We start from the raw sequence: 27131 nt of genomic DNA, 5'->3' as shown, positions 1-27131 counted from the left end.
CTAAAACACATGCCCAAGTTGAGATTTAAGGGGAGTGCAATGACTGGAATTATTTGGACTGAGCAAACCACTAGATAACAGGCATACATAGAAAACAAGAAGAAACAAATGTCAATGTGCAGAACATATTGCTATATAAAGTGCCATAATAAGATGATCTCAGTATGGGCACCTAAAGTAGAAAATGAATCAGGAATACCTAAACAAGCACTGCAATGAGATAAAGAAATGGAGTTTGTGAATTGAGCCTGGAAAAGAGGAAGAGTAGTCATGACAGAGCAAGACACTTATCTAAAGGCAGTCTGAGTGGAACTTTTCCTTGCTGTTTTGGTACAAATGCTGGAGAGCCTATTTTCCTCCTCCCCTGTAGTTAAATCCCCACAGTTATCATTTGCACCCACGTGTATGAAATATATTTTGATAAGATACAAATACTAAACATTTTATATATACAGATGTGGCAACTTGCAGAATTGCATATTCATAGCTCCAAACTCTTCTAGCTGCCTTCTGGAGATATTATGGATACATTGTCAGTATATCTGATCACAGTGAAAGGTGGTGACACTTCATGTCAAAGCTGGTGTGAGTTTGCACCGATTTTATAGATGTGTAATCGAGCTGTGCTGACTTTTTTCTTCTTATGAAATATCAATAGTGGAGACATTTTTATAACTAAATAATAATTTATTGTCCTAATAGTAGTTCACCTTTTGCTAGTCCTGCTCAAAGTAGTCTACGTTCAGAAAATTTACATTTCACATTGATCCTTATGATAAATATAATGGATACATCTCAGAAAAAAATAAACTTTCAACATGGAATAAGCATTAAAGCCGAATCATTTTGCACAATACTTGCTGCCCTAAAATAAACAAATATCTACAAAGCAATTTTTTGCCCACATTAATTAAGATAAAGAAATTGAGGCAAAAAGTTGAAAGACTTTTCAAAGGCTGCTTAGCACACTACTGGCTGAAGAGGGGTCAGATCTCTTCAATCCATCCACATGTACCTGAGTATTTGGAATACAATACATCATTGTCATCTTGAAACAGTCTTCAGTTTTTATTGTTTTGTGGAACTGTTTATTAATCATTTGATTAGAATTGACATCTGATTAAATATTTTATTCTGCCTTTGTAGTCTCTTGATATACAAAGCATGACTTTCTGCCCTGCTAAGTGAGGATTTACTGGGCTAGATGTTGATTCAGTAGGTTGCAAGTGGAGTGCTCTCCCCCTGAGGGTCATATTAAAGCTCAAGGGGAGGTTTTTGAGCAACACTGCATCTTAAAGACGATATATCAAGCTGATAGATACATGGCTCTTCTGTTGAGAAATTCACAGTAGAATTATTGCTTGTTGCCAGTTATTACTTGGGTAGTAAGGAGTCTCTTGGGGATATGGATTGGATAAAAAGGGTTAAGCTGGGGGAAATGTTACACTGAAGACCTTGGTGATGAGGAATGCCTGGAATAGTCAGAGGATGTTTTGTGTGCAAATTAGAATTACCATTTTGGGGGGTAAGTCTCTGCCGTTTTAATGAGCAAATCGTGATTTGTTTAATAGAGCACCTTTCTCATTATGACTCAGCAGAGACTTGACAATTTATTTGCTGTACCCTCCTGCCCCCCTGCCCCATTCCTTTGGAGAGTACTCACTAATACATCTCCAAGGAAATTCTCTGTGAGCTACAGGAAGCCTTTCAGATAAATAAAATTGCTGTATATTGAAACACGATGGTTTGAAAGTAGTGGGCTTGGCTTGTTCTGTGGGCCAGGCGACTTTCACAGTAAAGTTTTGTCCAAATTTTGCACTCTTCCCTGTGCTGTGCTTTTGTTGGTAGAAGAGATTTGAACATTTAGCTGAGATTACCTACGCCATTAAAATAACATCCACACTGTGGAATTGTTATTGACATTTAGACAGCTACATCTTTGTTTTTTGATGAACATTCCTGTATCGCTATAATAACCACCTCTACACATACATAAAGCTTAATCTGAGCTTTTACTTTGTAGATCTCAGAGAGCTTTACAAAGGAGGATAAGTATTATTATCTCCATTTAACAGATTGGTAAATGAAAGACAAAGGTGAAGTGATGTTTCCTGACAAAACTGCAAATAAATTTAACGCTTTTGCCTCCTCGGTTGCCTCACACTGTCCCCTCAATAATGCAAACTTTGACTTCCTGGCCAAATTACAAGGTCAGCTAATTGGACTCAGATTTAGATGTAGCTTTTTTGGCTGTGTAGAATTTCTGTGTGATCTTTAAAATCTGGTGCATTTTAATCTGCAGGCAGTTTAGTTTCAAATGAGGTACTACCTGCTTTGAAAGGATATTGACTCTTTCTGTTGGTGTCAGCTTAGAACAACACTTAAAAACCCTGAACTAAAAAATTTTACTTTAATTATGTCATCTTTCTCGTGCTCTCAGTTTGCCTTCAACATCAGGAATCATCTTATAAAAGATACCACAATAATACATGATTATCTGTGAGTAATGCACTTTACATCCATTTTTAAAACCTGTAATTGTACAACTGAAATCCAACTCTGCTTATGTTGCTGCTAAGCAGACCAATGTTATGTAAGGTGAATAAATGTGTTCTCCATTTTACTGTGAATGTGAATGTCATGTGCAGAGACGTTTGGTTGGCAAATGTTTGTTTTTGATGGCTCAGCTGGAGGGATATTGAGCTGTTTAAGTGAAGCCAGCCACTTTCTTCCCTCTGAAGTGAGGTGCTCACAAGCTCTTTATTGCCCTTGAAGGTGTTGGCGTGGGATTTGCAGACCATGAATGATGCTACTCTCAGAGACTTTCTGGATTTGGAAGCAGGAGGATTTTTTAGGTTTACTTGGGTTTACTTTACTGGAGCCTTTTTGCCTAGATGTAGATAACAGCAGCAGGAAGGAAGATCCAAATGCAGTCAGGTTGACTCAAGCCCCTCCATAGTTTGTTTTCTTTTTCACAGTGACAGAGAGAAGCAGAAGGGAATAGGGAAGCTGGAGGTTCTGTTCTACTTCATCTTGTACTGAAAAGGGAACAGGAGGACTGTATGGCTAGGGGCCAACTATCAGAAGTACCTGATAACTCCAGTACCCCAGAAGCCAGCTCTTAGTAAAAATTCCGTATGAGAACTGACAGACCTTGAAATTAATGTAAAGGGAACAGGTTTCTTAGGTTGCAGCAGGCCATGTTTTGTGCTTTTCCCTGTAATACAGTTTGGATCTGGATATGAAAAATGCTGAAGTGCCCCACATATAAATATAATCAGAGTAAAAATAGCAGATGCTAGTTCTCATATCTGTTAATGTACTTATCAGTATAAACAAAAACTGTTATATGTGACTGATGTATTTTTTTTTCCGAGTTGATGCATCTTTTCACCTGTCTCAGGGAGAGAATTACTCAGACAGTCTATCACAAAATCTGTTTCTTCCCTCTTAGTAACCACCTCTTATACAGGTGGTAAATGAAAATCATAAAGCTTACTGTAAATTACTGTTAGGTCATCTTAAAACTTACAACTTAGGCCCTGAGGCTTACAACTACACTTTAAGTTAGAGATCTGTGAGACTGGTTTTTCTACAATAGAAGAAGAAAATAACAGCAATGAAAAAGAATTTCTATTGGAAAACCAAAGGAAAAAAGCAAATGGTAACTACTGGACCATGAAAAGCAAAACTATTATACAAGAGTTTAAATGACAAAGGCAGTAACTTTCCAGTGTTTTAACTCTAGAAAAGAGCTACAGAGATATGACTACAGATGTGTTATATATAAAAGTTACAGATGTGTGTAAATACAGAAAGTTTCTTCAACAGATTGATTTCTTGTTAAAGAAAAAGCAAAGCCATAAACTCACAGGTGTAAATTGTCATAGTTCTTTTTACTGCATGCAGTGAAATTTGCAGCAGTTAAAGGTCATTGGTGGTGTCATTACTGACACATTTTGATCTGCAGTTCCTTGGACTTCATAAAAATTAATTTCCTTAACAAAACAGTGGGCTCGAGACTGAGACTTCAGTGAATCTATTTTGATTTCTACTTATAGATGTTCTTAACTTAAAATTTCTTCTGTTTTCTTTTTTAATTATTATTAATTTTTAAGGGTGAGAAGTTATCTGAATGATAAAAATGTCTGATCAATTTTGCTCATGCTGGGTAACATTTCTGTGTAGCATTTCCTTAGCTTCTCAGGGTGGCAGAGCTGGGCATAGGGAGAAGTAGATAATATTTGAACAGGTGGTAGAAAATATGTTGCTCCTGAATTACTTTTGGTGTTTGGAGGTTTGCTTTTAGCAAGATGATATTCACGTATTGGAAAGAAGAAAATTAAGAATTAGCATTGTTCAGTAGTGAAAATGTTGAACTAAATGGACCATGTTAACATTACCGTTGATCCTGAGGAACAGTTTTTCCAGTATATGGAGCATTTTGTTTCCATGCAGCATATGTTCTCCATGGTTTTCTCTGCTCTAATTCATCCATGTTTTTCAACAGCTCCAGATGGCGTGATGCCTCCCAGGCTTTCATCTGCCACTCCGACCAGTCTTCAGGTTGTCTGGTCCACACCAGCTCGCAACAACGCCCCGGGCGCGCCCAGCTACCGGCTCCAGATGCGGCAGAGGCGTTCGGCTGGTGACATTTTAGAGTACGCAGGGCAGGACCCCATCCTCTGCTCAGCAGGAGGAGCCCCTTCCCTGGAACGTGGCTCACCTTCAGGGGGGCTGGTCTTGCTATGAGACCTGATGTTTTAGCCTTTCTCGTGTTTGCAGTAACCCGTGCTGTTTTTCTTTGCAGTTTGCTGCCCAGCCCTACTGCTTCCTTACAGCACAGGGTCGGGGACCTGCAGCCCTACACTGAGTATGAGATGAGAGTGGTTGCCTCCAATGGCTATGGCAATGCTTATAGCAACTGGACTTCAATGACTACAGCAGAGGACAGTAAGCAGTCACATCTTATTTAGCTCCTTTTAGCAGAAAATGTAAACAGCAATCCAGCTGCCATTGTACTTAATTTTTTTAGTTACCTAGCTTTCTCAGTTATAGAACAATAAAGTTTTTCCTTCCCTAGTACTAACTTGAAGTAAAAACTCCTGAAGGATCAAGTATCTGTTGCCTTACATATTCATTGAAAAATATGGATATTTACATACATTCTTTGTGAAGCAATATCTTATTTCTATGTATAATATCCTTCCAGCAATATGTGGTTAGTTTAAGAAACACTGGTAAGTACAGCTTTGTAAGTGGTGTTCCTTTATATTCAGGGACTTGATTCTGATTCAGTCTTATCAGAGAAAATTAGTTGAAGTTAATAGTATATGACAGTTGTCATATCTCTGTGTTGAGAATACTGAAGCTACCACAGAACTTTTCATTCCCAGTGATCTTTGTTAATTCAAAGTGGTGACCTACTGGTCTGAAATTGGGTTTGTCGTTGTCAATCCCATCACTTGCATTGTTAATAGTTCTGTGTTCTCCAGACTCGCTCCCCACAGTTTTTTCAACAGTCCCTTGATTTAGCAGCCAGCTGTCAGTGTATAGGTATGACCAGTTAGTCTACAAGATAGGATTTTGCATCTGATTCCATATGTAAGCAAAAACATATGACAAAATTTGAGCTTGTTGTTTGTAATACAAGTAGAAAACACGTAATTTCCGGCATTTTTTTTTTTCCTAAGAAACTGAGCTTTCTTGTACAAGGTAGCAGGATAACTAACACTGGTTTAGAAAATATTCAGTGCTGGTGACTCAGCTTGATTCTCTAAATGGACAGCTGTCTATGTTGAGAAAGCATTGAGCAGAAAATATTTTTTCCCACAATTCTAAAACATTTTTCCTTTGAAGCTGAGCAAATGATTCACAACAGAAGTTTATCTGATAAATTCATTTAAGCTCCAAAGGTATTAAAACTTCTATAAACACACCTACCTACAAGTAAATGTAAGTTCTGAACTTGGTCTTTAGATACCAGAGCTGTGTTATCTACCTGTGGCAATTCTTGTTGAGATTCAGTTATTTAATTACATTGTTTGCTAACAAAAATGGTTATGACATTATTGAACTTGTCTGCATTCACAGTCAAAATGCAACAAGCCTCCTATGACTATTTCATTCAAATTGCAATAATTATTTAGCTCTGGTCTGATAGTTCACATAGTGTTTCTTTTCACATACAAAGAAGACAGAAGTACATTTAAAAGGCAGAACCTGTTACTGATATAAAAATTATTTTTGTGCAGGGTAGTAGGTATACAATTTTAAAATTCTCTTTTGAGGAGTAGGGTGGAAAACCTACACAGGAGATGCAACAGTTACCAATAACTCTTTTCATTAAAAAAAAACAAACACCCTACTTTCAGTTGTGACAGAGGACTCTGGTGTCATTGTGGAGAGCTGCCATATGTGAAAGGATATTCAGCTCAATTGCTTAAGACTGAATGATTGTCATTGGGTCTAAGCAGTATTTTTGTCAAGGTTTCAACATGTTTCTTGTGAAACTGCCTGTACTGACAGTTTCTTACAGAAGTACACTTAATTCCTGGCCCAACAGACCTTGACTTTTTAAAGCACAATTTAATAATGGAAGCTTCCCATATCTCTTACTGTGTTGAACTAGATGTATGTCTACATGTTCTTACTGAATTTTATTCAGTGAATATATGTCTTTTTTGTTTCACCAAAGCATAAAGTATCTGTAGGCATAAAATATATGCATGTGTGTCTGTGTGCACATACACTTGACAGCAATAGGTGTGAATCAACATATCAGCTTTTAAAGTCAGTAGAGTTCCAGTAATAACAGCTGATGATTTCACAGTATATCTGTGTATTATATTTTATTTATTATAAATATTTGGTAAAATAGGAGGATATTGGGAATCATTAAGGGAAAATTAGCAAATGCTTCCATAAAAAATATGTTGTATCTGACAACAGAATGTCATAATATACAGATTAGTAGGTTTGGGGTATTTTTAATGCAAGAAAAAAATGCAGTAAAGAATTTTCAAATACTTCTATTTACATGATTGTGACACTAGTAACTGATTCCATGCATTTTTTAAAAACTAACCTGCCCATGCCAGATAACAATAATATACATAACTATGAATATTTTAAAACCTGTTAAATATGCATTAATAAAAGATGTTTGTTCCAGTGATCTTGGTAAGTATAGCATCAGACTATTTACTGACAGAATATCTACAGATAGAATCAATTGATGAAGTTTCTGAATTAGAGCTTGCTTTCAGTAACTTGAATGTTACAATCAGTTACTTGAATCTTGCAATCAGTGTGAAGACCACTGAACTGAGAGGTCAGTGTGCACCATTGAACTGAGAGCAGAATCTCATACATTGTGTTCAGAAATAAAACTAAACCTTCTAGATATAATAAAGGAGATACAAGTTAGGTTTTCCTTTTAGCTGTGGGGAGCCTTTGAACTCTCTGAAATTTGCAGAGACATTGGTTACAGTCACCTGAACCTGCCCCAATGGCAGCTACTGGGTTCATATGATGTAGATTTAGGACTTGCAAACTTATATTGTCTGATAGCAATCTACAGAGTGTAATTTTTGTTCAGAAGGATATCTCCCAAATGAAAAAGGTGCTTTTTCTAGTGCTTGAGAAAATACACCATGACTTGGACAAGTTCTAAGATAGCAAAAATTCTGCTTTAAAGAAAAGCTTCCTGTTACTTTATTAGCTTTTGAACACCCCAGAACCTCTCTGCAGCCCAGTGAGTTGCATTCAGCAGAGCATCTCAGTCACCAGCACATTCTCTGCTGTGTCTACATTTCAGTCCTGTGGGTCATTCTACAACTCCAGTGCCTGGCTTACACTAGCTGGAAAAGAAGATTTTGCAAGTTACCTAGCAGGCAATCCAATTTTTAAATTTTTTATTTCTTACACAAGTGACTTCAAGTCCATCTCTTTTATACATAATGAAGTTATAGACCAGCCCAGTGTTTCTTCACAATAAGTACAGGCAAAAGCACACAATAATCACTGGAGATCAATATATTATATTATATTATATTGAAGTTGCTGGAGATAAAAAAAGCAATTAAAAAAACAAAAAAAAGAGCTCCTGCAATGTATCCGCTGTATCAGCTGAGCTACTTCTTGTCAAATCATTCCCATCATAAGGAGGGCTATGGTGTGATCCTCTGTCATGCTTTGATTCCAGAATGAAAAGCCTCAGTCTGTGGGGAGATCTCATCACAAACTACACCTCCCCATGAGGGGAAGAGGAGGGTCAGACACTGATCTCTTCTGTGGGGTGACCAGTGACAGGACCTGAGGGAATGGCCTGAAGTTGGGGCAGGGGAGGTTTGGTTAGGGTATTGGAAAAAAGTTCTTCTCTCAAAGGGTGGTTGGACACAGAAACAGGCTCCCTAGGGAAGTGGTCACAGCCCAAGCTTGACAGAATTCAGAAAGTGTTTGGAAACCACTCTCAGGCACATGGTGTGACTGCTGGGAATATCCTATGCAGAGTCAGGAGTTGTGCTTCAATGATCCCTTCCAACTCAAGATATTCTGTGATTCTATGATTCTCCTAAATCTTCCTGAGGTAAACAATGAAGAGATGCAATTCAGAACAAGAGGGTAAATAATGCAGTTTGGCACCTTTGGAAGCTCTTGCTTTCTCTGCTTATGATATTTGTTGTCTGAGAAGACAGGTCTCCTACTTTAGCTATATAAATTATGTTCATATAATTGAGTCATATAAACTAACCCATAAATAGTTGATGTGAATGTGTTCATGTGAGCTTAAGAAAGAAAAATTGAAACTGAAGCAAGAGAAGACAAAACGTGGTGAGGTGACAAAGGGAATAAAAATCATGTGAAATACCTGACAGGGTGAATAGCATAAGGACAGAACAAATTAAGCTGATGTAATAGTGGCACACATGATAAGATGATCATATGATACATAGTGCAAACTGCCCATGCATGCCTACAGATTGGGAATTAGAACTTTATTGACTGGTAGAACCAAAGTTCTGGAAATAGTGTGCATTTGGAACAATAGAAGGCAACAAGTCTTAATACTCTGAAGACAGCTCTTAGTGCATATTTGAAGGGGTTCATATGGATTGCATGTCATTGCATGAACAGCTTAACAAATTTTGAGTTCTGTGATCTCATGTGATAAAAGATTCCTCTGGTCCCTTATGCCCAGAGCTACACAATTTGGGTTTGTTGCTGGGTACTGTCAGCAGAATATGAAAGACACCACATTCTGTTAATACATATAATTTCATTTTCCATGTTCCTGAAAAGTGTAAAAGGCACAGAATTTTTATTCTGCCTAGTGAGAGATTTTGCCAGCAAATCAGATATTTCTCATTAGCTTTAAAGGGCATCAGTCCAGGTACATATCTTAGTATATTAAATATAAATTTAGATTCCCCCAAAAAATACAACCATGAGAGTGTAACTCCTTGCTTTCCAAGTCTCACAGTAAGTAAACAAATGTGTCATTCTAGTCAGAGAATTAAAAAAGATTAATGAGAGTTCTGTGCCTTTATTTTAAGCCAAGTCTGAACTTTTGAAGCAGATGAGCGAAGTAATCTACCATAAAAGATAATTTCATTTGCTAAAATGAAACTACCTTCTAGTATTAATACTGTAATGAAATGGTTTGAAATATGAACTAAGAATCTTAAGGACAAAGATGCCCACTGTTCCATCTTCAGTAGTTACTTCTGTAAACAATTACATCCATGTAAAAAGCTTTATGATTTTATTTTCATCATTGACAGGCTGAGCTGTGTAGCTGTCATACTTTGCAGTCTTCCCTCCAGTGACAACCACATTGACAACATGTTATACTCCACATTGATTTTACAGTTAAGGGGCTGATTGTGATATATAGGGATTTTAAGAATTCAGCTGAGAGGATGACTTTTGCCTTTTATCATTCCATTAAAATTTTATAACCATCTTTTTCATGTCATTTCATCCATGAATTCTTACTTTAGAAAGTGATAGCTACTGCTGCGAGCATAACTTTTTTCATGTTCAGAGCTTTTTATTGTATTAGCAAACTATCCCAATTATAGTTAATACTCATGTTTTACATAATTGTGGTGACCCTTTCAAGCAAGCAGTATCGTGCTAGTTGATTTGTACATAGAATTAGATGATTCTGCTTGCCATTTAAAAAGAAGCTGCACTGAATGAGTGTTGGGGACCAGGATTTAATGCTTTCCCATCCAGTGGGGCCAATTAAGCATCTCTCAAACGTCTTGTTTGAACTCAGAAAGTCTTAAAAGTCTCTCTTTTAAAAGGGCAGTAGGGAATGTGTGGGTAGGTATGCTAGCTACCAAAATATGCTTTTTTGAGGGGAAGGGGAGGGACTAGGGGGATCCAAAGCTGAAGCTTGACAGCTCCTCCTGTACATTACAGATTGTCCTTAAGGAATAAGTCTGAACTCGGGGGGTGTTGAAGCTCAGGTTCAACTAATTACCATGAATGTTTCACCTGTAATGCCTGCAATTTATTCAGTAGGAGTATAAAAGCTTAGCTGTTCCCTTATACAGAAAACTGCTTAAATACTGGGGGGTCTATTCTGTTGTGGGTTTTTTTTTCCCTCCTGCAGATGCTCACAGCGCAATAGCTTATAAGCTATAATTTGATAAAATGCAAATTTTTAGTTCAGTGGTAAATATTGTATTTCAGCTCCTTTCCACCACTAAACTAGAATTTGTAGCAACTGATTTTCAAGGTCTTTAATTCCAAAGAAAATTCTCCTCCTTCCCTTCCACCCCAGAAAAAAATTTGGTTTGCAGAATATAAATCTAATTCAGATTTACACCTCTATCTCTCCAGCTTTCAGTGAGGTCTAAGTAATGGACCAAATTTTATTCCAACTTACGACCTAATTGATTTTACCCAGGAGTACATGCAAATAGAATTTAATTACTCTTTACAACAGATCATCTTTTGTACTTGCAAATTCAGAGATCTAAATTAATCCTAGTGTGCACAAGCATTAAATACAGAACTCCATCCTTATTATCACTGTGAGTAGAGCAGGATATGTGATCCAGCTGAGCTTTATGGAGTTGCTTTGTGATGCATCATATAATGAAAGAAAAAACAGTTACTTTTCAAATGCAAAAGATAACAAAAAAAAGCTTGCTATCCCAGTTTTACATAACTGTTTTCACAGACATCACTGGAATAATCTTGATTTACCTCTCTTTGTATGTGAGAGGAGAACAGGGACTTCTGACTTGCTTCAGCTGTTACACTAAAATATAGAAGGAGCAACTCATTGTGCTGGATTTATTGAACTCCTCTCCTTTCTCCCTGCCCCCACCTTTTCCCTTAAAAATTATTTAACTTCCAGTGAAGTAAATTATTATATATATGTTCCTTCTGGTTTGGATACCAGGAATTAAATACTACTATTGTTGACTACTACAGAATTCAACATATGCTATTTCACCTCTCCTGAAGTCTTGACACACCCAAAATCACTAATAAATTTTAAATTTTTGAACTCTTATAATTCCAAATGTAGGTACCCTCTTCTCCCCCTGCAAATCCCCAAATCTAAAGCTATTTTAAGCAATTACTAAATCCGAGTATATCTTTTTTTAAGATTTCAATAAAATGTTATGTTCACAGAAAAATCTCATAAATGTCAAAATTGCTATGGGCAGAATGGGGGAGAATATAGTATTTTCTTGATCTGCTGTAGCAATTTATAGATTTCAGGATGTGGTTTATAAGAATGCTAAATGTTCTGGAATTACAGCTGTTACTGATCAGTGATTGAGCCAGATTTGTGTTATTGCACCATGTTCATGCTTGTACCTAGAGAGCAGTAAAGCCTCAATATAATAAAAAGCACCTGCATTTTAAATGAAATTTCAATTGAAAAACTTAACAGCCCTTCAAATTGCAGAATTTAACGCAGCCCAGTAAAGCTTAAATAACACTTTGCCTCCACAGGCTGAGGGTTTTGCATTCAAGGTGACTTGATTGTGTCGCATGGTGAAATTATTTACAATTAAGGAATTTCTCTGGAGGGCTGCAGAGTATTTGCTGTTCCACAACACCTATGCAGGCATATGGTCGGTCTTTTTCAGTATTCATGGAAGCTCCTGAACCTTTATGATAATTGAATCAGTTAGAGTGCTGAGTGGAGCAAGCATAAAACCTGTTAACCTAAAGGTCAGATCTGTGCATTGTTTATTTATCAGTAGGTGAAAGAGCTAAATCGGCAGCTTCTGTCACAGTCGAAGTAAAAAATCACCTATAATATTAACAGGGAGTAGATAAATTGCAAAAAATGGATTAGAATTATAAACAGAACGAAGTAAAATATCGAATATATAATGAGAGATGCAGTAGGGACTTACTGAGCTGTAAAACACACAGCATTGTTATGCCTGTGCTGTTGGTTGCAATTAGTATCTAGTGCTCTAGAAAAGCATCCCCAAAAGCTAGAACTGCAGGTCTGCAGTAATACTGAGCCATGCACTTTCTCCACGTGCAAACAGCACTGATAGGGCACTTCTGAGACACAGGAGGAAAAAGGGTGTAGAAGAGGAGGGAGGAATTTTGGGACAAGGGAAGGTGAGCAGCTTGCATTTGAGGTGAGAGCCATATTCATCCCCTGAATATCTGGGCCTACATTTTCCAAAGAAACAGGCTGTTTAGTAACTCCTTTTGTGATTTTTAAGCCTTCTTAAGGTGAGTACATCTTGCTGATACTGATTTTAAAAATCACAAATTATTAGTAATTTCTCTTTCCTTTTTTATTTTTTGAATTTTTTTTACAGAGCCTGGACCTTTAGATCCACCACTTCTATTGGATGTTACAGCAAGGGCAGCAAGCATCACCTGGCAGCATCCTTTAAAGCCAAATGGCATTATCACACATTATAATATTTACCAAAATGGCCAACTGCATGCTACAGTGCCAGGAACTGCATCTAACTGCACTGTAGAAGACTTGCATCCTTACACTGTCTATGTGTTTCAGGTAGAAGGATGCACTTCTAAAGGGTGCTCTCTTTCCCCCACAACCCCAGAAATACAGACTCTTCCAGATGCCCCTGAGGATATTCCTGCTCCAGGGCTCTATTCTGATACTCCAACTTCTGTGGTCATATCCTGGCAACCACCTGCTCACCCAAATGGTTTGGTGGAAAACCTTACAATAGAGAGAAGGGTGAAAGGAACAGAACAAATCTCAACTGTGGTGCATCTCCCCCTCAGTGAGTCCACGAGCTACATTGACCAGAGCACTGCTCTGAGCCCTTGGCAGAAGTTTGAGTACAGAGTTCTGATGAGCACCCTGCACGGGGGCACCAACAGCAGTGCCTGGGCAGAGGTGACCACCAGACCTTCAAGACCTGCTGGTGTTCAGCCACCTGATGCAGAAGCTTTGGGACCCTATTCAGTCAAGGTAGGAATAATTCTCATTGCCTCGTGGCTTTAACATGTTTTCTTGTAGCAGCTGTGTATTTAAGAGAGACATCTACTGGCTGAGCCAACAGACTTCATTGCTGCAGGGGTAGTTGAATAATTAGTGTCTTTTCTTTGGCTCAAAAGCATTAGATTCCTTTCCATTTTTTTTTTTTCTTTACACCAGCCTCTGGCATTATATTCCAGTTCATTTTCTTCCTTACACACCTGATGTATTTTCATTATTAAACTGAAATGATTGCTTTTAACTCCCTAATCAGATCAGAAAAATGACCTACTACCCTCTTCAAAATTTCAAGACTTTATTAAAATGCTAAGAAGTAAAAAATATTTTTTTCTGTAATTAAGTCTTCTGTATAATTATCAGATTTTTTTTTTAAATGGCTAATGAAGAAAAAATAGCATTTTTGTTCTCCTGATTTACGGAAGAGGAGTCTTACAGGACTATGTAGGAAGTTTTCAATTATTCACATCGTTCTGTTGGGAATGAACTCTAGAGGACAGGATAACTACCATTGTTTTGGCTTGCATACAAACTTCATTCAAGGGAAATTAGTGTAACCAAACAAGAGGGATTTTTGTAGCTTAGAAGCCTCTTTTGTGTAAATACACACATGCTTCCATGGATTCAGTCTTGTACTAATGCCAAAAGTATTGGTACAGTAGCTTGCTCACCAGAGCACAAAACAAAGGACATTTGCATAAGATTGAAGTTCATCTGTTAGATTTATTATTTTTTGGTATACATTGTATTTTCAAAAGGTAAACAGAGTGGTGTTACCAATGCAATCTGAATAATTTGAGGGTATGAATTTCAGCAGTAAACCAATGCTGATTTTTTTTCTTTGTTCACATATAATTTTAAGCTATGAAAAAATAGCTATTCACAATTAGACAAAAAAAAATTCCTGAGCTTAGAAAATCATGTTTTAATGTCTAAGGAATGGCATGTTATCTCTGTGTTAATTGCAAATCAGTTCAATATGAGTACAATGCTAACTGTAAGAATTAATAACGATCGACCACTAGTAATTATGATGAATTGCCAGACTGCTTATTGAAGATTTGGGCAATCTACTTCCAGGACTCTGCCCTCTGTACTTCTGTAGATATATCTTAATATTCCCCACATTTATAGTAAAGCATTTTTCATGGATTTGCCAGAAGCTGCAATGCTGAGTAAATAGGAGCTCTAGTTCAATCACAAGCTTCCCCACATGTCCACGTTTCACTGCATGAGCTTTTTCACATTGGCTTCAACCCTGAGCACAAAGACTCACTGCAACCTTTGAAGCTCCAGTTAACATAGTAAGAACATAATAATTTTATGTCTTACCTCTGACCAACACTCAATCCTAGTTTTAAAAGCCTTTGAGTTATCAGAGATTGTGTCATTCATTACTGGATGTCTTTTCCTGAGATCAGACATGTGTATTCAGTGGGAATTTTATTGTGTTTTGCTCAACTCTGAGATTAAGTAATCTAACAATACTGAAAGTTAGTTGGGTCATTTATTTGTTCTGAAGTCTGAAGCCAGGCAATGCAGTTTTCACTCTATAATAATTAAATTTCAAAACAACGTTGTTTTTTAAGTTTTCCTTTCTTACTGAAGAGTTCAAATGCTTATTTTCCTTCTTCTTCTCCAGCCTGTCATTAATATTCAAAACTCTTTAAGGCCCTTTAATGTCCAAACTATATGAACTCCCCTATGAATGGTGGTCAAATTTAGTGTCACTGCTGCTCATGTCATCTTGGATTTGTTTTCCACCTGGAGAAAAATATTTTTCGCATCTATTAAGACTAATTTTTGTCAAATATGCTGAAGCCTGGATGTTTTTATTTTCATGAATTGGTTTTACTGTCAGTTTTTAATAATTTTAAGTATTTAAATTTAGATGCTTGAAATAGTTTAAGGTGGCAAAATTGAATTGAGAAAAGTGACTTACATATATGCCTCTCCAAATACATTCACTCCTGAGTATCTCGTCTGCTAAAGTCTCTCTGTTACTACAGAGCATTAGCTCTGTGCTGATATTGACATAAATTCTTGTATTTATCAAGTATTTTAATTTACTTAATGTTGTTCCATTCTATATTCATCAACAAGTGATAGAAAATCAGGAATACTTAGTACAGTTCCTGTGCAGAAATTATCCCATGGCTGAGATACTGCTTCAGTTCTGAGTTCTAAGATTCTAAGGCATCTTAAAATCTTAAAATTTCTCTCACTTGTCCAGGTCAGTAAGATGTTTATTTATTTATTTATTTATTTTAGCATTTATTATTCTAATAATAAATTATTTCTTCTCTCTTTAATAAAAAGAAGCAAAGCTGTAGCTGCAGAGGAGTTCATTGCACTTCATCACTGATGAGATAATAGACAAGACTTGCTGCACCCAGCAGTTTTCTCGCCTTCTGCTTGTTTGCAGATGGGAGCACCAGAGGAAGCAACTGGGATTTCATCTTCCTTGTCGGTCTTCTTGCAGATCTGTCAAATGGATTAGCTTGCTAGAGGTGGTGTTGTTTCCTTCCCTGCATTTTTATGGCAAATTCATGCCAGAGTAGTAGGGCTTGGAGAGCACTCAGGGCTTCACTGGGTCCCTGAGGCAGTCTTGTGCAAATGCTGTGTACTGGGAGAGTACAAGGAGAACAAGTTTTCAAAATGCTTGGGGATTTTGCCCAAAGTCTCCAGAACTAGGGTGGAGATCTGCCAACCCACTGTGTCCTTTCACCCCAGAAATTGCTAGTTGCACAGACAGGACAACTGTGCAGTATTCTGCAAGGATTGCCTCTTAGTGGCTGACATGTTTTCCTGTGTGGAAATAGGATGGATTTCACATGGGATTGCTTTACAGTGGTGCCCCTAACAGTCCTAGAAAGGCTTACTTTCCCTCCTGAGTAGCTCAAGGCCAGCACACCTGCAGTGCATGTATCACCTGTGTAGTGCTCAAATGACATTTGTGGAGTCCTTTGTGCTGTGCAGTGCTCTTACCTCAGTGTCAACGATGGTAACTCTCAAGCACAGGGTGGAAAACAAGCCATCTCTTTGGGAAGGAGATTTTAATTACCTCTCACCCTAGAGAGAGCTGTCCTCCCAGGTTAGAGCAGAAGGTATTGGAAGGGCACTGTGGGAAAGATTAGCAAGGAGCTCCTTTACCAAGCCACGGTTGCAAATCAATAGAGGCTTTCAGCTGTCAGTGCAACCAATCCCTAAACCATGAGTACAAATATTTACTTCTACTGAAAACAGAGAGAATTTACAAAAAAGAGAAACATATTTCCATTCCTTTATTTAGTCATTGAATCAATAAAAATGATTTGAGGATGTGAAGAATTCAAAGTGCTCCAGGATAGTACTCACTTGAGTATACAGCTTATTTTCATAGACCAAAGCTTTCACTCTGCAAGGAGGAAAATATCAGCACGGCAGGTCACTCTCAGCATAAACCCTTCTGAAGCAAAGAAGCAAATGTCCTTTAACATTTAATTTTAATCAGAATGGACCAGTATCTCTCCATAACATTTAACTTGCTTTCCTTTGTGCAACAGAAAGTGTAAGGCTGTCGATAATTTTTAAAGTACCCATTTCTGTGACACCTGCATGATATTTTTTAATATTTGCTGAATTGATAACGTTCATGGTAGAGGAGTATAATGCTCAATAAACTGCTTTTGTGGCTGATTAAATGCCAAAGTGAAGTGGAGGTATTCAGCAACTGCAAAAGCCGTTTATTTAGTATATGCCAATGCCATGAACATTATTCCTGTTACACAAGATTTGCTATACCCTAATGTACAGAAGTAGAAAAGAAATTGTTTCCTTTTCTTGTAAGGGTTGCAATTGCTGTGCTGCTTCAATCTCCCACTTCACACTGATATGACATTCTGGAATGTAGCTAGGTTGAGTGGCTTGAGAAAGAGGCTGGTTTACACAGTGAATAATTATTTAATGGAGTTCTTTGTGTAGGAAAGGCATTATGTGGCTGGGTACACTGAACTAAATTAACTCTAGTATGCAAATATTCCAACTATGGCCTTATAACTTTTGGTAGGAGGACTTCCTTTTTGCTGCTGGGGTTCTTCCTTGAGGATTTTGGCCTGGAAAAGGCAGCTGTAGTCCTAATTTTTGACATAACCAGAGACTTGCTGCCTCATATTGCCTGTGTTTCTCCCCCTCACTGATAATTGCCACCAACTGGACCACTGACAAATAAAAAGCTGCAGCCATTTCCTATCATCCTTCATGTAATTTTTTTCTCAAGGTAGAAGTTGGTATGAGTTGTGCTTAATTGTCATGTTTCTCTCCAGGGGAAACATTTTTTAAATTTTATTTTTAGTGTTTGTAAAGAGTTTACAAGAGAATGGTTTACTCCTGGTTGGATGGAATAAGTATCTCATTGACAAACAGTTCTCATGCTGTGCTATTCCTTCATGATAACATCATTTACAGAAATTTCCTGCAATTTGATTAGATACAAATTGAGAAAAATAAAAAATTATTATTACTTCTCTCTTAATATAAGTTATGTATGTTGCCTGTGTGGAATGAAGGGCTGTGGATTCTATGGCACCTAACTGCCATTATAATTTCTTTTTGTTTGTTTGTTTTGCTTATTGATTCAGTAATGTCATTGATTTTCCATGGATTGATTATTTTTCTGAAGTATTTCCTCATGAGTTCTTGACTGAAGAAGGGTTATAGGCTTTTTAATTTGACTGTCATTCATGTTTGTTGTTACCCACAGAGATGACAGTCTCTTACTTTGCTGTTCACCTGCCATTCTGTTCTTTGTGTAGAAGAAACTGAAGCAGAGAAAGCTGCTATTCCACCCTCCAGACTGAACAATGTCATTAGTTTTCTGTACACAGTATCTTCAAGAGTTGCCATCTGTACTCTTTCAGTGCAGTAGATTATCATTTATTGCAACAGTGACAAACTTTTCTAGTAGCTATTTCTCAAATTTCACTACTAAATTGGATGTGCAACTGAGCAAACACAAATTCACAAGGCTGGATTTTTATAGCTGTCTTCTGTTCTTCATTAGCCCAGAAGCTGGATAGTGGACTGCTAAATGCCTGTTGTTCTGTAAATAGGATTAAAATACACAAGAGAAAGATTTCAGCTGTAAGGAATAGATATCAGTGGCATATTTAGAGTGTGTCTATAACTCTATAGTTAGTGTGTCTCTAACTCTATAGTTACAGTTTGAGTATCATCCATGAAAAAAAGGTGTTTTCTTTATCCATTTTCTGTTTCCCACAGAATTAGTTATAGGCACATGTTCTGGAGCTGGGTTTTTTTGTCTCACACCTTCATGTTTGCTGTCCTGTGAAGCTGATTCTGATTTCAGGATGTTGGATGCAATGCTAATTACTCCAAGGTCACTGAAGTCGGTGCTAACAGGGAGATGATCCTTCAGTGTTCCTCCTCTGCAGGTCATTATGTGGCAGAGAATGAGGCTCTGAAGACCCTTTTTCTGTCCCAGGTTTAAGCTCCCTGTTGCTATTTCATTCTCCAAACACTTCAATCTGCAGGTACCCCAGAACACAATTTTGAGGGTAGAAACAACCCTGATTCCTAAACCACATCTGCTAAAGGGAGATGCAGCCAGCCCAGGTAACAGCTTCGTGCTGGGAAAGGGAAAAAAAAAGGGAAAAAAAAAGGGAAAAAAAAAGGGCTTGGACTTTGTTCACCACCCTTTCATTTTACGCAGGTATGCCTGGTGCATTGGGGAAACTGTTTAGGAGCAATCAATCCTTGTGTGAAGATTGCCTTGTAATGCTGCTAAGGTCAGGGAGACCTTGGTTCATTTGACACATAAGTGCTGCTTGAGTGACTTAGGATATTCCAACACCCATAGGAACAACCTTGACTTGCACACTAGAGGCTTTCCACATGTTAGGACTGTGATTTCTTGCACAGCTTGCTCATTTGGTATAGATTATACAGCAGGGTTTCATTGGCACCATCCCTCTGCCTTTGATAAAGTTGAACTGTTGCTAAGAACCATGAATGTTCTTTTGTTTTTCCCACTACTCAAGCAAAGTTCTAGGAGTTTTTGCAGCTGGTTACTGCAAACTTGATCGTGCTGTTCTGTGGTAGTCATTGCTGAAGCTGGGTGTAACTCATGTCAAAGTGCATGAGCAGAACCATCAGTGACCTTTCTCAGAATTTGCACATCCAACATGATCCTGGCTCTTGATTGAACCCACAATAATTTCTGTTAAGACAGATAAGAATTTAGGAGGAAATTAATCTCCCAGCTATTGTGGGAGAGCTGGGAGGTTGTCAGAGGACTATAGTCCAGTGGCTGGAATGCAGAATTAGGGCAGCAGGCCTTTGTTTGGAGTTTTGCTTCCTTCTGGTAGATGATTTAGTCTGGGAATTAGTCTCTCTATCTCTAAAACTGGAATAATAATATTTGCAATTTGAGACTTACAATGTGCTTTGAGACCAGCAGTGAAAAGCTCTCAGTAGTGTATTTATTGCATTCTGTTTGTAGAGGTTACAAGCAGTATCTAGGAGAAATGAGAATAAAATGAAGCCAAACACACTGATTTAAAAGCAAACTGTTGAAATCAGGCCTGAACAGTAAAATAGCTTACATGTGCCAATGCCTCTCCTCAGATAGCTCAGAATTAAGTTGCAGGGTTCCAACTGCTGTCAAAAAAAGCAAAAAAATTCCAAGGTTATAACTGTTTAATGGGGGGAAAATGGCTAATTTCTGTCTCTTTAAATTTTGTGGTGGAGAAAATAAGGTCCTTTGATCTTTAAATGAAAGCTTCCAGAGTCATTACATTGAATCAGTTAATCTCTCCCAGTAGTTACCTTATTCTCTCTTCCTCATGGGCATCCTCTTTCATGGTCTCAGGGCTGAGCTTCAAATCAATGAACAAACTGTTACTGCTTCCAACACAGCCTGTCTAGTGAGCTTTCCTGCTTTCATGCCTTGCCAAGCTCTTACCTCAAACCCTGGCACATCCAAGAGGAGAAGAGGTCCAGCAGTGCCACGTGTGTGTTAACCAGGCTGGCTCCATCAGCTCCATTTATGGGTCAGGCAGTCCCTTGCCTTTGACAGGAGATGTTTGTGGGGGATTGCATGTCTTGTCATTCTCAGGTGACACACGTAATTCTAAGCAGCTCCAGTGACACAGCAGGGTTAGGGAGTATCCATGGTCATCCCATTACTTTGTTAAAAAATTATTAACCAAAGTAACAACAGATCTTCCTATCTTTGTGTGAGATACCGGTGCCCAGAAAAAAAATAATTTGCACTGTGTGTGCTTCTGGCTGAATAGACACTTTGTTCAGAATGATTTGTATTTCTCTTAGGTAAAAAAAAAAATTTAAATGTAAAGAAATTTCCCACTGTAAGCTGCACAAAGCATATCTGTTACTTACAGTATGAGCTGCTGTACCTGTTAGAGCACAAAAAATGCTGTGAAGTAGCACTTGGGAGTTTTTTCAGGGGTTATTACCAGCTAGTGCACACACTGTGAAACTCAGGAGCTGAAGTTATGGAGCAGCCTCTGTTCTCCTGCCATGGGATTAATCTGTTCCTTTATGTGAAGGGGTTACAGGGTATGGTGAATCTTGCACATCTTGTATTAGAATGATTTTTTAGGTTTGGACATAGAAGTTAGTCATCAAAAATTAAATGTTATTAGAAAATAAGTCATCCTCTCTTCCAGGAAATACCTTTTGGTACAAAGTAAATGTTTTGAGACAATTATGTCTTCTGGGTGTATAGTACTAAGTATTTCTCTAAGCAGTTTGCATGCAGTTCTTTTATTAGAAGCCACTTTGTATTAAGCAACAAGAAGGCTTTTTTCATCAATACTGAAGGATTTGCTTTATTAATATTAAGATGTCAAATATGTTGTCTTCACCAAGACAGAATTTCAGGATAGGTACTTCATCCCTGCATTTTCAAGAATTTTACAGCCTGAATTTCAGTCTTCCAGTTTCTGACTGTGCATCACTTTTCTTTGCATTTTCTTCCCTTGTTTCTACTTGTGTCTCTTGCCTCTTGCTCTGTTCCTGGGATGAGAGGCTGAAAAGCCCTTGACCCTTTGTAGGTGCTGCTCAGCAATAACAAAAATATCCCTTTGTTACCAACACTGTTTTCAGCACAAATCTGAAACACCCCCATACTAACCCCATTCTACTATGAAGTTAACTCTTCCCAGCCAAAACCAGCACATACTTGTACTTGAAAACTTTTTCAGTTGTCTGTGCTAATTATCCATTCTTCTGTTTCCTAAGCTTATCACTAGATCACATGAAATACTTCAAAAAGTGAGCTCTGCTCAATGGCTGTGAGAATGGTGCAGACTCAATTCCTACCTTGTGTGAAATTTTGCATTGCTTTGTCAGTAGCTTTTTCTTTATTTGTTCAAACATGATTTGGGGCCAGAAGCAACCGAAATGTGAATACAGCATTTGATAATTAGCCAGAGCTAAGCCTTTCCTATGTGGGCACCAATAATCTTGGTTTTGCTGTCTTTACTGAAGATCACCCTGTCTCTTAATACTCTGTTTAATAGTATTCCAGAATCTGTTATCAAAATCCTTCAGCTTTCTCCAGCACTTTGCTGCCAGCTTTCTTACAAGTCTGATGGCCTGAGAGGTCCTTCTGCACCTAAAATATAGCATTTTGTAATCCCATTTTAGAAAAAATCAGTTTATAAATCAAGCTTCTCTGTTTCCATGGCTGTATGTAATTGTACATACACATTTTTAAAGACACTTATTTTGGAGACTCGGAGAATTAAGGAAAAAGTACAAATTAACTGAAACTAAAGTATTGTGGTATTACTATTTAACACTTCAGTATTTTCTTTGTTTTACCTAGGTTTTAGGCATATACCTAGGTTTCAGGCATATCTAGGCTTTCCTACATTTCTATTTTCTTTTTTATGTTGGATTCAATCCTTAATTATCTTGTGCTTGGGAGGAAAAGAGACAGCAATTGTTATAGATGAGTGGGTAAATGGCAAGGAAAACAGTGCCAGAGCAAAGCAAAGCTTGCATGCTTCCTGCACTGGGATTTCTAGGGAAATGAGTATTGATAGATGCTTTTACACTACCTATATGAAACTGAGATTCTGAATACATGTTAAGTTGCCTGTCCTTGTTGTGCCAGTCTGAAGGCCCCTCTGTCATGATACCATGGCAAAAAGCCTTTAAAAAAATTTAGAACATCCCTGCACTTTAAAGTGCAATTATTTGAGTATGATTTTTCAGTGGAGCTGATAAGAATAAATATATATATGAATGTGCTATCAAAAACCTCCCCTTTTAAACTTCCCTTTAAAAATCTCACCTAACCTCAGTTCAATAAGAACAAAACCACAGTAAGAGTAGCAGTATGTATATATGTATATATATGTATGTATGTATATAAATCTACAAAAAACATGAATTCTGTATGTAGCTTCCCATCTTTCTGTGATAAAGTTTTGTCAGTATAATTTTATAGTACTTAAAATGAAAAATTGTCCCTGTTCTTTGTCTGATACTTACCAGTGTAATATGTTAATTAAAAATAAAAGGGAAAACCTGCAGAAAAATCTATTTTTTTATAGGAGCTAATGCAGTTACATAATTTTGAAAATTGTGGCAGCACTAAGTAAAATTTTTCTTTACTCTGCCACTGGTAGTCGAGCATGCCAGGTAATACACCCTAAGAAAATAAGTGACAGTGATACTTCTGATAAGTGTTGTTCTTCTGCTAGTGCACCTGATCATCTCATGGAATTTTGAGTGATGTGGAATTTTGAGTGATGCATTCACATTTTACTGGTAAAGCAAAATAATATTTTTCAATAGCTCCAGCTGTTACTGTGGACCTCACTAAAATCAAAGATTAGATTTCTAACTGGTTTTCCTTTAAAAATAAAAGTCTGTTTTGATGGAAAAGAACATCTTCAGACCTCGCATGTGTCCATCTGTAGCATGATGTGTCTGTGCAATGTGACTGTGAGAAGCCTGTAAAAAAAACAAAACATTAAAAAGTTATTTTAATTTTATTTTCCTCCTCCTTCAGGTGTCCTGGAAGCCCCCTCTGATTCCGAATGGAGAAATCCTGAACTATGAGATCCGCATGCCTGACCCTCGCATTGTCATGGCTGGGAACCCTTCCTCCAGGCTGAGCCATTTGGTCACCAACCTGGTGCCCTACACCAACTACTCAGTCACAGTGATAGCCTGCACTGGAGGGGATGGCTTTCTAGGAGGCTGCACAGAGAGTTTGCCCACCAGGGTGACCACACCCTCGACAGTTCCTCAGAGTGTCAGTCCCTTGTCCGTGACTCCCATCAGCGATTCCTTTATCGCCGTCTCTTGGCAGCCACCTCTAAGGCCCAATGGTCCCCATCTGAGGTAAGCTGAGACTGAGAGAGCAGCTTCTCCTTACCTAAATCTGACTCAGAAAATTCTGAGTGATGCAGATTTTGGCGTGTGATCCCATCATTTTGGATTTTTAAAAATTCCTCTTTAGGGCTCAGAGAAGAGTCAGGATTATTCAGGGCAAGTGTATTGTCTGTGCTGGAAGGCTCTAGGTCTCAGATCTATACTGTCTGAAAACCAAAAGGAGCAAAGTCATAAGTGGCTTGGGCTGCAGAAACTTTTTGGTGATGAGTTCAGGCAACAAGTTCCACCAATAAAACTATGAGAAAAAGAAGAGATCTCTGCAAACAAGAGTAATTAACACATCCAATATTCTCAGTACTCTGAGTTATTTCACATGAAGAGAAAGTGGCCATTTGGAAGTATGATGATATAAAATAATCTTCAAAAATTAAGTGATGAATATATTTTAAATGAGACAGTGCATGAGAAAAATGAAAGTTAAAGTGTGAGAAGTGTGAGGGCATAGCCAAAATAGGAAATGCAAGGAAGTGCTGGGTATAGCAGACTGGGTTTTACCACAGCAGCCAAAGAAAGGAATTTCCTCTGAGATTTGTCTGGAGTGAAATGGAAATCTTGACTTGAATGTTGAATAGTGAGCATGTGTATGTGTAGATATACATTAAAAAATAAGGATTTGAGTGCTTAAAGGTTTAAAAATACAAACATATCTTTATATATACACAATAAAAAGTGTCAAATCTTTCATTCTAGTGCTTTAAGGTATGGTGAAACATTGTGCATGGCATTAGAGCTCTGTACCCCATATGTTCTGGTTAGTAGCTCTCTTCTAGGCACACTGATGGTTCAATAATTATCGTGTAATGCCGTTTCAGTTGCGTCTGTTATTACAGCACAGTAGCTTGACTTTTTCTTCAGGCTTAATTAGGGCACACTACAACTGAATGAAATGATGATTGCTCTACAGTAAAATTTGAAGTTTCAGAAAAGCAGTGTCTGTTATTCTGGGGTTAACAACATGACCATTTTACCATAGATTATTGAAGTAATTCAGCACGACCTACATCTGCAGATTTCATTTCTTTCGTGGTGTGCCATGCTGCCCTCAACAAGAACAACTACTGAAGCAGCTGCTCTGTACAGCATGATGGAACAAGAAGTCTGCAGCAAGCAGAGTAGCAGCAGCAGCTGCCAGTGGGGGTGATTTACACATGATCGCCACTCAGTGTTCAAAAAGATTTGATATTTTTCAAGACTTGTCTATGAAATATATTGGACAGAATATGCCAGGATGGTTTCTTTTAAAGCTGTAATGATCTGTCTTTGGGTTGATACTGATGAACCACTCATGTGAGAGCTGTTCTTGTTATAAAGTCATCTGATTTTTTTGACAGAGTTGGAGTTTAATTAGTTTTTGCTATTTAATTTCTGAAGTTACAATCCGAACTTCTGCAGTAATTCAGTTTGGCATCACTAAGTGGCACAATGTTTACTTGTACCTGTTGAGGATTATTCCCTGAACTCAAGAGCAAAAGTTGTTGGAAGTTATGCATGTACTCCCCAGCTGCTGCAGAGCACAGGAAGTGTCAGATCTCTCATAAGAGCATCTCAGTTGATTTCTGGTTTTGAAGCAACACTAAATCACTGTATGCAGTGCCTGTTAAATACCTCTTCATTCAGGGTCTCAAATCTGGGGTGGTATTGTCCAACATGTCCTTATCAGACTGGAGATGATCTTAACTTTAAGAAGTGTCAAATTACACACAAAGCCCTTGGTCAGCATGATTATTACAAACATGGTGACCCACATCAAGGTATTCTGCAGAACAATTAAACATGGAAACATTTTCAAATGTGCATTTAAAATGAGAGTGTTTAAAATCTGCCTGAGTATTCATGGACTTTTGTCTGGAATTTAGCAGAATGGAATGCAGGGACAAGATGAAACAGAGCAGCTCAGCACTTAGGAAAATCAAGTTATATATTTAAGTGACTATACATGCATATGACCCTAATTTGCTGGGGTATCAAACTGAAACAATTATTGAAAGAATAAATTAAACAGTCCTGTGGAATGTAATAAAGAGTAATAATCCTAAAGATTTTGAACAAATCTAATTTTGTTTTCTTTAGAGTGCAGTTTCCTTTGTAATCCCTAGAATTATTAGGAAATGCAAACTATAATATTATCCCCTTTAGTTTGTGTTGATTTTTGTTAAATTCCATAAAGGTTTTGTATGAAGGATGATGGAGAGGGTGTGATGCAGCCTGAGTGGAAAGCATGTTTTCCAAATCAGGCAGTCTCATGGCTGACCTGATGAAAGATGGGCTTTGGCTGACCTGCTGTTTGGAACAGAGACAGGAATACTGCTTCAGATACCAATTAAAAACAGGATGAAATAGTTTGATCTTTCAAGTGCACATCATGAATTTCTTCCCAAACACAAAGGTGCCTTGCTAAGGTCTACAGATGGCTGGAACAGTTAACTCATTCTGTGCCTATTATCTGTTGGAATTTACACTGTGGTTATTTGCAAACACGTTAAGTACAAAGGCACACTTAAGGTACTACTAATAATAAAACTATAATAGCAGTGCTCTTTGTTTCAGTACATTTGCAAGGAAGAGACATAAAAATTTCATGTTCTGGAGCAACCTGTGCTTGTCATGCAAGTCTGCATAAGACACTGTTATGGGCTATTTGGACCTGCTCTTGATAACCACAAAGTTTAAAATCCATAAATCATTGATTAAACTAGGGGGGTTTTTTAAGTTGAAATGCTTCATTTTCCTTTTTCAAAGTTGTTTCTTTTTTTTTAAAGTAATTGAATATTTTAAATCACAAAGCATTAAAAAGAATATTTATCTCAGGAAGTTCACAGCTGTAAAAACAAAATAATGTGTGGCTTTAAAAAAGACCTGGTTGGGTTCTTTTTTTTTTTTTTTTTTTTTTTTTTTTTATGTAATAACATTAGTTGAGATAATCCTGGTGTTCTGCTTGTCTTTTGTGTTAGATATGAGCTCCTGAGACGTAAAATCCAGCAACCACTTGCGTCAAATCCCCCTGAAGATTTAAATCTGTGGCACAATATTTACTCAGGAACTCAGTGGTTTTATGAAGATAAGGGTCTTAGCAGGTGAGATTACAAAAACTATAAAAACAAATGCTGGCATTTTGTATAGTGTATGTTTAATAGTTCAAAGTATTTCTTGTGTCTTTATGTAGTGAACATATTAATTATGTAATGAAATATTTTTTGTCATCATCTTTGGTGTTAATCATTCTAATATG

At 37.6% G+C, this 27131-nt stretch overlaps 1 protein-coding gene across 1 annotated transcript in view; it reads left to right on the top strand.

Moving 5' to 3' along the window:
• The window catches only part of USH2A (usherin), a 365445-nt gene that overhangs the window by 227866 nt on the left and 110448 nt on the right, over positions 1-27131 (top strand). Inside the window, exons 39-43 of the mRNA XM_056487445.1 lie at positions 4511-4661; positions 4811-4953; positions 12819-13447; positions 23517-23851; positions 26854-26976. Of these exons, the coding sequence (XP_056343420.1) occupies positions 4511-4661; positions 4811-4953; positions 12819-13447; positions 23517-23851; positions 26854-26976 (1381 nt within the window). The remainder of the gene's footprint in view (positions 1-4510; positions 4662-4810; positions 4954-12818; positions 13448-23516; positions 23852-26853; positions 26977-27131) is intronic.

The sequence above is a fragment of the Oenanthe melanoleuca genome, chromosome 3 (assembly GCF_029582105.1).
Source record: "Oenanthe melanoleuca isolate GR-GAL-2019-014 chromosome 3, OMel1.0, whole genome shotgun sequence".
NCBI lineage: Eukaryota > Metazoa > Chordata > Aves > Passeriformes > Muscicapidae > Oenanthe > Oenanthe melanoleuca.
The sequence above is the reverse complement of the archived record's forward strand: the minus strand, read 5'-3'. Positions and strand labels throughout refer to the sequence as shown.